The sequence below is a fragment of the Mugil cephalus genome, chromosome 13, assembly GCF_022458985.1.
Source record: "Mugil cephalus isolate CIBA_MC_2020 chromosome 13, CIBA_Mcephalus_1.1, whole genome shotgun sequence".
In the NCBI taxonomy this organism is placed as follows: domain Eukaryota; kingdom Metazoa; phylum Chordata; class Actinopteri; order Mugiliformes; family Mugilidae; genus Mugil; species Mugil cephalus.
The window spans coordinates 20683657-20695964 of NC_061782.1; the positions used below are offsets into that span (position 1 = coordinate 20683657).

A 12308-nucleotide genomic window follows, 5' to 3' on the forward strand; every position below is an offset into this window, starting at 1 on the left:
TAAGCTCGGACAAATGTAAAAATATAAGTTATATGAAAACTCTCTTCTCTTAGAGTTGTCATGAATGTGGCAATTTACTATGTGGCCTATGTAGTCATAATCAAACTCTATGAGGTTTGAATGACTTGTAAAGTCTGCCTCAAGTGGACATTTTAGGAACTGCAGGTTTTGGCAATTCCAAGGAATTTTGTTTTTTAGAACCCGAGGACGCCACTTGGTTAAAGACTGTGATAAAACCAGGTAATACTCCAAGTATCAATTTAGATTTATATTTGCTTCTAGTGCTGACCTCATGATGAAAAACCAACGATAGTTGATACAATGTCCACATAAACTTTCCATACCACTTGCGTGGCTTAATGTCACTGTATCATGTGTTTCGTATTTCCAAAAACTTGACTTGAAGGAATCACAATGACTCCTATTATAAAAGACTGCAACATTTTCTACAACAGTTCAGCTGAGGTAGCGTTCACGTGCGTGCACATGTGTTACTCTGAAACTCAGTGTGAGAGTGGCTTGAGGGACAAACACATCTTGACCACATGTTTGTCCCACTCCATGTCTTTAAGTCACTGTATGCAAGGGTGAGTCTTCTGTACGTGTACTCTACATCTTCCTGTCTGCCTCTGATCATCTCCACAGTGTATGTCTCTTTGTGTCTCTGCGTCTCTGACTCTGCAGTGGAAACAATAAAGCCTGGAGACAAACAGCTCAGCTGCTCCTCATTTCAACAACAAATCTGTGTTTGAAGGTTACATCATTCCCACACATCATCTGATTCTGTGGTTACATGTGAGTGTGTGGATGGAGAACGTACTGTTCATTGGGCTGACTGAAAAAAACAAACAAGCTTTTTTTCATTACTAATTGAGTTAAAAGAAAATGTTGTATTTACTATTTGTTTACCGGAACTTGGAAATCAATTTACTTTCAGTGTCACGTATCTAAACCACAAGTTTAAAGTTTGAGTGTTATTAATCCCATGACTCAATTTTTATAAAGTAGTTTTAAGTGACTATAATGTCTCCTCTGTATAATAAGAACTGATAAAGGGCTTTGTTTCATATTTTTCAGTTATACTTATTACAAACACTTCACACTGAATATATGAGGATGGCTCAATGATTTATTTACTGCCGGGCTGCGGTGAAATCTTTTCGTGTTTCCACTTGAGGACACGATGCCTCAGTCCGTCCAACGTGTCGGCCGGGAAACTATTTCTTTGACTTTTTTTGTTTGCCCATAGTGCTCATATCAGCTTTTGTAGCACAGGGGTGAAAGCATAAAATTGGTGCAAGACGCAGTGACCTGGGTTTGAGTCCTAATACAATTACAGACTAGGGACAACGAGGATCACAAAGTACTCAAGGTCAGAACTGTCCTTCTGTTGTGATGGCTGACAAACAACCCTGTATTATCATCTGGGCGAAAGCACGGCACTCCAAAGGTATAGATTTGTTTCCTAAATTGCACGATCAGAGCACAGTGCAAAGTGACATGACAGGGATCCTGACTTATTGCAGAATCTGGTAGTTGAGCAGTTGTTCCTATTTGACAGTAAATCTTTTACAAGTGATAGAAAATGCATGATGCAGCCAGTTTGTTTAACACATAACCCTGAGCTTTATGCTTGGACAACGAGAGGAGATAGATCATTAATAGGAACACACCATTATTGATTTTTTCTGCAAGCAGGTTGAGTGTAGTTTGCTGTCCCTCCTACTTCCTTTTATATTCAATTTTCTGCTACTTATTGTTTTTGCTTCAATGTAGATATTGTAGAACTGAACTGAATAAAGATTTATGTCTTCTGAGTCAACTGTATGTTTTTGATGCTCGGTGTAGTGGTGGTTCTTGAAATTTTTCTGCTTTACTACATTTCAAAGGCAAAATGGATACTACTACTGTAAGGCATAAAGCTGACACCCTCACACACTTTTTAGAAAGCTCCTTAATTTGCATATTAAAACAGAAATGCACGAAGAAGGACAAAGATTAATAAGTTTATAGAAATAAATAACAATACAGAAATAAATACCTAAACAAACATAAGTTAATACAGTTAATAAATAAAAATGCGCAATGAAATTGGAAACTTTTTTTATTTTTTTATGAGTAAGTTTTGGAGAGCTTCTTCAGTAAGTTATTGTAACATAAATAATATTAAATGATTTGTTTCCTCTCGAACGTTTTGTTATTCGCCTGAAGGCTAAACCTCAGAGTAAATTACCATTGAGTGTATATACTAAAAATCACTGAGAGCATATTCACAAACCTACTTCCTTCCGGTCCGCTGACTCGGTCACATGACGGGGGGGAGGGGCTAGCTTTATTGTGTTGTTGTCGACTCGAGCCGAGTGCAGCTGACGGAGGCTCCGGTGAAGTTAGCTTCCTCCTGCCGCTGTCGTTTGTCAGTCTGTGATGCAGTAAATCCCTGGCAGGCTGGAAAATGGAGCGGTACGGGTCAGACACGGACCGGGACGAGCAGGAAACACCGCTGCTTCACCGAGTTCACGAAGACAAAGTCCAGAAAGGTGAAAGAACCACGGCGAACTCTTAGCTAACATGCTAATAGTAAGGCTGACATAGGGTTCAAATGAACCACAAGGTTTTACTGGGGAGAAGCAAGAAATCGACTTCAGTTTTGTTACTTTATTTAGCTGAGACGTTATTAGTTACACGAACATCTGCACATTATAATGCAATTCGATGCAATTCATTTGCAATCGAACATGCAATTCAGTGTAAACACGATATTGTCTAAACCTGATACAGGTGTTCCTGTGTTTACCCAAGACTGCACAAATTAGATCTCTGCACACGTCATGAACTGGTTTTATTTACTTAACCTGAGCTATAAATCCACTCTGAATGTTGTTTTTGAATATCATGAGAGATTTGAGCATCTCTGTTGAATTATCAGTCTAACAAGCTGCTGTGTTGAAATAGGCTTCTTGACATATTGGGGTGGGTTGTCTCAAGGAAGAGACTGAACATGATTTTGTTTGATTTTATCAGGGGCTGTAAAAGGCTGCAGCAAGAACCGTGTGATGTTATGTCAGTTTTACAGAGACTTAAATTAACACAAGGAAAAGTCGGTCTTTATTGATCCCTCAATAGGGGCGTTTTCAGTGTTAAAGCAGCAAAGGGGAAACCTGACACACAGGATCAGTACACAAAATTCGGTATGTACGGGAAGTATCAAGTGGGTCGAATACTGTAGAATAAGTAACAGGTCACAAGATACTGGATATAAAATGAAGAGATTTTACTCCCGGTTTGTCCATGGTGTCTTGGGATCAGGCTAGGTGAAAGAGTAACAGCAGCGTGAAGGAAGGACATGTGGTATCTCCCTTCGACACACTGCTGATGGAGCAGTCTGTCACAGAAGGAGCTGCCACTCCTATAGGAAGGGACATAATCTCCCTCCTGTTTCCCACCACCGCCAGTGGGTCACAAGGGAGCATCCCTGGCATCAGTGACTAGTTCGTTCAGTGTCAGGAACTTGTCACGAACTTTCACTGTGGCTTTTCTAATTCTTTTTTAATTAGAGAATGACTCCTTGGGCAGTGATCAGATAAATAGAAGAAAACACTTTTAAGGAATTATATTCAGTGAGTGGTAGAGGGAAAAAAGACACTTTCAATAAACTAAACTTTTTAATGAAGGCTAAAAAAAAAAGTAAAAGACTTCCAAAATAAATTAATTTATATACCTTCATATTTCCTTCTTATTTCCCTTCTTTTTTGTGCATTTCCTGACACATTTCTGCTTCATTATGCATTATGTGCATTTATTAGCATGCCAGCTTGGGTGTGTGATAAGGCCTTTTTGTGCATTTATTGCCATTTACATTCATTTCTGAATTGATTTATTGTTGGTTTTGGCCGAGTTGGTCCTCCATAATTTTAAGGCACACAACCTCAGTTCCATTTGCCAGCCAGGACTCACTGCTGTGTCTTCTCTCTCCCTTTCATCCTGCAGCTCCAGCATGCTGTTCATCCCGCTACGGGCTAGCACTGCTATCCTCTTACGGCTTCTTCGTGGTCTACTCCTTGAGGGTGAACCTTAGTGTGGCGATGGTGGACATGCTCAACACCACCCACCAAACCACCGTCAACCACAGCAACTCTGTGTGCCCCGCTCACGCCAACCCTGCACGACCCAAACACAACCACACGGTGAGCAAGAAATGTGGCCACAGCTGAGTAAGACCATGTGATTATTTTGAGGATTTGCTCCACAAGTTTTTGACTTTGCAGAAATCAAAACAAAGAATTTTAGTGGCTCTACTATATGAACTACTAGAAAAGATTTTCCTCAATCTTAAAGTCTTAAAGTCAGAGTTAAATTCAATCTACTTATTCTTACTCCGTCAGAAAAATAAAAAGTTATATTTTGCTTTTATTTAGAGTGTTAGTGAAGCTAAGGCCTGAAAATGACAAGAAAGAATAGGATTGAATCATCATTGCAGTTATGTGGAGGTGCAATGGTTCTGGGTTTTAGCATTAAGTCAAACATTGAAAGAGTAAGTTGATCACAATGGCCATTGTAAAAACACTTCACTGGTTTGGATTCTGTGAATCACAAGACTGCAGTTGGCATCTGACAGTCAGCACTCTGTCAGTTGTGGAAAAGTGAGATGGCAGCAAACAAGGGACTGGACTGGTGCACAGATGTTTCCTCATTTTTCTTCTTTTTTTTTTTTTTTTTTTACATGCAGTATTTAAATAGAGCCACAAGCCTCCATAATGTAACACATGTACAGATACAGACGATAATCAGAAACTCTCTGATCCAGCTGAAAGTCCTAAGATGTTTCCTTCCCCTCACAGGCCAGTGTGTACGACTGGGACTCTGAGACACAGGGCTGGATCCTGGGCTCCTTTTTCTACGGCTACATCCTGACACAGATCCCCGGTGGCTACCTGGCAGGACGTTACGGGCCCAAGTGGCTGATGGGCTTGGGAATCCTGGGAACTGTAGTATTTACGCTGCTGACCCCCGTCGCTGCTGATCTGGGCGCAAGCTACCTCATCGCTGTCAGAATTCTGGAGGGGATTGGAGAGGTAGAGGATCAGGACATTTCATTGTGACAAAAAAAAAAAAAAAAAAAACACTGTTAAAATGTATCTCTGAGTAACTTGGCTCAAACACATTCATCATGTGTTCTTGTATATAGAGACACTTTAGTTTTATTGTGTTTAGACAGGGTTAAAAGGTATTCACAACGGCTGTGTTTGTCTTCAGGGAGTAACTTTCCCTGCAATGTACACCATGTGGGCAGCGTGGGCCCCGCCGCTGGAGAGGAGCCGACTGCTCACTATTTCCTACATCGGTAAGAGTGACAGTGTCAACACGAAGGAATGTTAGACTACAAAACCTGATTTTCTTGATCTGTAAGAGTGTAACATGAATAAAGTTTGTCCTTTTTATTTGAGGAAATATCAGTTATTCATCGAGTAAAATATTTGATGGTTGTGAAACTTCTTCCTCTGATATTTATGCAAAACCTTACTTTACATAGTAATCATTTTGTATATTCATCATACAGTAGTCAACTGTCAAATACAATGTTTGTCTTCTTTCTTCCCTGCTAGGAGCTCAGTTGGGGACAGTGGTGTCTCTTCCTCTGTCTGGTGAAATTTGCTTCTACCTGGACTGGACCTACGTCTTCTATATATTTGGTAACACATGGGGTGGGGTGTTAGGGGCTCTGATTCATCTGTCACTGACCTGGGAAGAATTTCTAATATTTAAATGAAAGAAGTGTGAAATAGTGTTAAATAAGAGAGATTGGAAGCCTGTGCTTAAAACAAAAAAAAAATGTTGAATTTACTTTAAGGATGATTCTTCTTATATTTGTGACCTCAAGCGGCCCCTCTATTCACCATTCAGCAGTCTGTCTAAGCTTCGGGCTTCAGATGAGACGTTTCTCGCGTCTGTTCCTTTGTTCCTCTTTCGTTGGAAACGATGATTTAGCATGTTTAAGTAGAACATTTGCTTTCAGGTGGAGCCACAGCAGAAGTCCCAGTATATTAACTCACTTGAACTGCAGCTTTCATGTAGCATTTTGTATAAACCTCTTTACAGAGGGGCACCTGTTATTTATAGTGCATAATGTAGAGTTAATGAGTGGCTGGGGCCTTAGTCCATAACTCTAAAGCCACATATCTGCTGACTGTGTTCACAGTCTGTTGTGAGAGGCTGGATTCAGCAGGTCGGTGAAGTGAGGGCTTGTTTGTGTGTCCAGGTGCTGTCGGTCTGGTGTGGTTCGTCTTGTGGGCTTGTCTCGTCTTTGACAGCCCGAACACTCATCCACGGATATCGGAGCAGGAGAGACTCTACATCACCACCTCGCTCAAGAATGAGGTAACATCAGAAACCTGCCAGTGGTCGTTCATGTGTGACGGCACATTATATCAGCAGTAGTGTATTTCTGTCCAGTCATGTGACACGGATGTTACTTAATGCGTACAGCATTTTGTTTTCTTATCTTTATAGCTCAGTTCTTTAGTGAACATGAGTCTGCAGTTTCTAATGGCCCTGAGTCACAGAGCTTCCCTAAATAGCCAGTGATGAGTACTCTGTCAAATGAACCCTGGTATGTTCGTACAATTCAACGTAACCTGAAGCTCCCATGAGATCAGATCTAAAGTGTTTTTGTCTGTCTTGCGCTGGACGTTATAACTTTGCCCGGTGTCATTGGTGGTATTTTAGAGTTGGTCATTTCTAAAAGTTAAAAGTTTGTTTCCAGTGGGACGTTTTCTCAAATCGTTAGACCCCTCCTTTGCCAGTAATCCTGCCGGCTTTGGCTCGGCTCCAGCAGGTACGCTTGAGGCCTGCTCTGTGCTAGAGGCCATCGGAGCCAACCACTGACAGTAGCTCCCTGTTTACACAGAAATAATATCTAGAGACAAGCAGCAGTTAACTAGCCATTTCATGGGGACTTTGAAGCAGCAGCTAGCATCCCTGGAAACCTCTGGTTCATAAAGCATGTGTGAGATCAGGAAGAAACAAATATATATGATAGTTTTATGTAGGTTTACATTTTTTCCCACGTGAGTCATCAAACATTAGTCTTAAAAACGCATCTGAATGTCTCATATTATTAAGTTATTTATTTAGTAAAACCTAATATAACTTTACTCACTCCATCACTAAAGTATTCAGTGCATTTATGTTAGTAATGCAGATGTATCTCTGTAAGTGTTTATTATTTTTATTATTTTTCTTCCTGTTATTGAAAATTTCTTCTTCTGTAGCTGTCCACCTCTTCAAGTTACATCCCCTGGCGAGCCATAGCGACGTCGAAACCACTCTGGGCCATCGTCGTGGCTCACTTCTCCTACAACTGGACCTTCTACACCCTCCTCACCCTGCTGCCGACCTACATGAGCAACATACTGGGATTTAGCATCCAGGCGGTGAGATGAATTTTGGAAAGTTATTTGAGTGTAGGCACGTGGCTCGTCGGGGCAGTAGCTATACATTACATACAGCTATGCATAATTTATAAAGTGGGAAAGAGAGATCTTATTTCAGAAGTAACATTTTATCAACCTTTGAGCATTACAGGTTGATTATTTTCTTTTACAAGCACATCTTGAAAGAGTAAATAATTAATTTCTACTGAAATGCGTATAAAAGTCTAATATTCACACTGTCACCTTCTGTCCACTATAGAACGGCATGCTGTCAGCTCTGCCTTACTTGGGCTGTGCTGTGTTGGCAGTGGTGAGCGGCCAAGTTGCTGATCACCTACGAGAAACTTGCCTGTACCCCACCGTCATTGTCAGGAAGTCCTTCTCCATCATCGGTAAGGAACAGGCACTCGCGGCTCAGTTACTTCCTTTGTGTCTGCTACTTCACCGCTGTGTGGTTTGTGCAGGTATGATTGGACCAGCGGTGTTCCTGGTGGCAGCAGGCTACATAGGCTGTAACTACACCTTGGCTGTGACATTCCTCACCATCTCCTCTGCTCTGGGTGGAGTGTCGGCCTCTGGCTTCAACATCAACCACCTTGACATCGCGCCATCGTAAGAACTGCTCCTTCCCATTGCTGAAATATAAACTGTGTTTACAAATTGTGAAGTCTTGACATCAAACCGACAGTTGAGTTACACGTTGTTAGTGGGTTAACTACTTATGACCTTTAATAATAATAATAATAATAATGTGTGTGTATGTTCACAGGTATGCTGGTATTCTGCTGGGAATCACAAACACCTTTGCCACCATTCCTGGAATGGTGGGACCAGTCATAGCAAGAGCCCTCACCAAAAATGTAAGAATCGCATTAACACTCAAAGTGTGGGGTCCAGACTAACAGTTAAAACTTTACAGCTTCATGCCAGTCAGTGTGAATCACCAGCATTACACTTTACTGTTGTTCCCTAGTATTTAGTGTGCTGCTGCTTACTTACAGGCTGGTGTTACCCGTGACCTTCATTGTTCCTGCTTGAACAGATTGGATCCTAACTTTGGCATGATGCTCCATTTCCTGTCTAATTGGTTTAGTCAGCACAGGATTAACATGTTAACATCTGGCCACCAGGGGGCATCCTTAGTCCTACAGAGTAAATACAAAGTCACACTGTTAGTTTCATGACAAACCTAGTTTCATGTTTCCTTGCTGATTGCTCTGTAAAAAGATTAGAATTAAAGCATCTTATGGAGCTTGAAGGTCATTTACAACTACATTTTACCATCATGTTTTAATTGTTAGCCAGGAGAAAGTCTGTTACCAGACCATGTTTTCCTTGTACAAGATTTGAGATTTATTACGTCTCTAGAAATGTTGAGTGAGTGACATTGAGAGGAGACTCATGATTACATCTCAAGAAAACCTGTCTGTTCGTCACAGTCTTGTGCAAATGTTCTCCATGATGCAAATAATAATGAAACGACTCTAGGACCCGACTGTTATTGTGCGGCAGTGCTAATTAATATTGTGCTGACTGTCCTCTAGAACACAATAGAAGAATGGCAGGCCGTCTTCTACATCGCTGCTGCAATCAACTTGTTTGGAGCGTTATTCTACACCGTGTTTGGTCGAGGAACGGTGCAACCCTGGGCTGTCCACTCATTCTACTCTCATGGAGACTGAGGCAAGACTCGAGCAACAGACTTGTCCATTTTATGATTCAGATTTGGCAAATGGACATGTCTTAAGACCCGCAGACCCACTCAACAGATAATTTCACCAAGGTGCGAGTTCCAGCTGTGCACATTGTTCTCATGGCACAGCTGGCAAACACTGAGTAAGAGCCACGATACCTTCAAGGACGTTCTTTACCACGGTTCCTGAGTCCTTTTGACAGATAAACCTGCAGTCAGAGTGATGAAAAAGCAGTAGTAATCAGTAGTTAATCAAATACTTTATTTCTCAGAAGCAAAACAAGTATAATTGAGCCGGGCAGTAAAACAGACAGAATAACTTTTTAGAGGCATCAGTACGAAACCAACCAAAATCTGTGATGTAGCCAGTTACATTAAAAAAAAACCCTACAGGCTGTCATGTCTTCTTTCCACTGTAATGGTCAGATAGAGTAAGTTAGCTTTGATGTTTAGTGGTTGTCTAAGAGCTAGCTGACTGTCAGTTATCACCCATATATCAGATATCACATGGTCAGTAAGTCTATTCCAGTGTAGATGCTTTTTGGTGTGCTTCTTGTTAGTCAACCTGCTAGGCAAGGCATTTCAGCCTCTAGAATACTTTTTTCTTTTCATCACGACATCCTCGAGTTTTATTACCAGTTCAAGTCCACGCTCTTCAGAAGGACGTCTTCTTGCACTTGTGTATAAACAGTTTAGGATGAAGTGAATTGTGCCACTTTGCAACCCATAAATGACCAAAGCCGTTAAGGTTTTCCTCCAGAGTTCCTTTCGGATAGAAAATGTTGCCACGTCATAATTTTATGCTATTACACATTTGTCTGAGATCTTTGTCATGTTAGCTCATGAATTCTTGGTTCTGTGATTTCACATTGAGCCTCGAGCAAAATCCAATTGGTTCATCCTTGAGCATTCCCTAGAGTAGGGTAAACAACAACGCACTGAAATCATAAGGCACAATAACAAACATGTCATCAAAAACCCAGACGCACACATTTGACGATGTCTTTGTTGAGACAACATTGTGACGACACAGCAAGCTCAACCACTTGTCTGTGACAAATGCCTTACAGTACAGTGTCCTTAAATTTATTTTAAAGCCCTGTGTCTTTTATATGATTACAGTTGACAGGATTTTATGTGTACAGGTTCACCAGACACCTCTTATTTTAGCAGCACTCACCTAGTGCAAACGGGACACACGGGTTCTACTATTTCAAATGTGTAACACTAAAATGCTGAGGTTCTGGAAGCTTACTAATGAAGGGAAGCAAAACTGATTAGAAGAGGTGCCTGGTAGACACAGCCTTATCTAATTCACAGTATTTGCACTTTTTGTCAATTCTCAGGAATCTTACGTCATATAAGGATTGAAAAGGATGTTTGTTTACTTCTTATTGTTGATTGTATTATCTACCACACTGAGGCATGCGTCCTCAGTGTTTAAGTGTCAACTGAATTAGATCAAGTTTTAAAATGATTCCAGACAGCATGGTTAATAACCTTATATGTGTTAATTCTTAGTCTTAGTTTCTATCAATTGCTACATTTACATGCACATTATTTTCCTCTAATAACTAATAACAACAATAGCTCAATCACAATGCAAATGTGTCATGTAACCACCGGAAATATAGTCCCTATAAACACAGTAATCAGATCACATGTTTATTACGTCATGTATGTTGATGTGTATCAAAACTAAGGTACAACTCTCGGTTGCAATTTCTGTCAACAAGTCGCACCATTGTCCCAATTTAAGATATAAAAGACTTGTGCCTTATTCATTTAAAGGGAATTAGAAAATTCAGCACCAATTTTTTTTATAAAGACTTCTTTGTTACTGATTGTTTTTATTTCGGTTTTTACTTTAGAGTCAATAAACTGGAAATGAATTGACTTTTGTATGATGCACTTAATTAAGAGAGTATTCTCTGGAAACATTCTGTAAATGAGTCTCAAATGGATTGTAAATACATGGCTATGCGCAAATCTGATACTGTGTTTGTTTCATCTCATAACATTGTCACCGCTTTCAACAAACTAAAGGAACAATGTGCAGAGAAGATCGAATTGACTTACATTTCAACAACATCTTAAATATACACTCACTGGTCACTTTATTAGTGTACACTAGTGAACACTAATGCTTTCAGATACAACAGTCCTGCTAGAAATCTGTTAATTCTTAAATTGGACTGAATCAAACGGTTTCCGTTTTTTAGCTTAGTCCACTGACTAAAATGGGGTTGTGAATAAAACACATTTCAACAATATAACAAACCACAGCCTCCGCTACAGTTGAATAATCAGCTCTCTTGGTTATTTTAAACAAATGCTGAATACTGTGATCTTCATTAAGCTAAGATTTAGTGCATTACCATTATATTAGATATTTGTTCTCACTTGTGTTCGTAATGAAGTGTCCTCACGAAGTGGTGAACCTGCATAACATTATGACCAGGTGAAGTAAATGATTTTGACGGTCTTGTGACACACACACACACACACACACACACACACACACACACAATCCTGTGGCCTACTACAGAAAAGAATCTCATTGTGATAAAGTTTGGATCGTTTTGTCTGAGGATTACAACGGATTGACATGCTGTGACTCTTAACTGCTGTACGTTTACAGTGACATTTCTTTGAGGCCCTGCCAGTCCACTGGCAGACAGAAGCTTTGGAGAGAGGTTAAGAGTATCGTGGTTAATTTTAATCCAACTAAGCAGCGTCTGGGAAGGTGAGCGCTCCACCTGCTGCACCTGACTGACGGAAACGTTCTGGCCAAACACTCTCCTCGATGAACATCCAGGAGCCATTACACCATCACAGACTTAAAAAACCGAAGTATCACAGCAACTGCTCCGTTTATGTAATCTACCTGAATTAACAATGCATGCGTAGTACCACGTTGTAAGTCCTGTTTCAACCATCGGGCGCAAACCCATAACAACCCAGAGACGCTGTTTATGTCCGTTTGTGTTTCTATATTGGCCACACTTAATTCACATGATGTCCTAACAAAATTGTGTGTTTACGCTGCTGCGTCCGATAATGGATGCGTCTCCGGTGGCTGTGCCCTGTGATAAACTCGTGTACGGTAACTTGTCTCGGTCCTTCGTTGTGATGCTGTGCAGCGGCGAGTGCGCGCAATTACGCAACAGCCACCCCCCCCCCCC

The 12308-nt window shown here is 40.7% G+C and overlaps 1 protein-coding gene across 1 annotated transcript; it reads left to right on the top strand.

The window, feature by feature from the left end:
- The first annotated feature begins 2341 nt into the window (after positions 1–2341).
- slc17a5 (solute carrier family 17 member 5) lies at positions 2342–11117 on the top strand. The gene is made up of 11 exons (XM_047603671.1): positions 2342–2537; positions 3988–4184; positions 4839–5072; positions 5254–5341; positions 5604–5690; positions 6257–6375; positions 7269–7430; positions 7690–7822; positions 7895–8042; positions 8200–8290; positions 8975–11117. The coding sequence occupies exons 1-11, from the start codon at positions 2453–2455 to the stop codon at positions 9110–9112; spliced, it is 1482 nt and encodes a 493-aa protein (XP_047459627.1). The 5' UTR covers positions 2342–2452; the 3' UTR covers positions 9113–11117.
- Positions 11118–12308: the final 1191 nt, after the last annotated feature.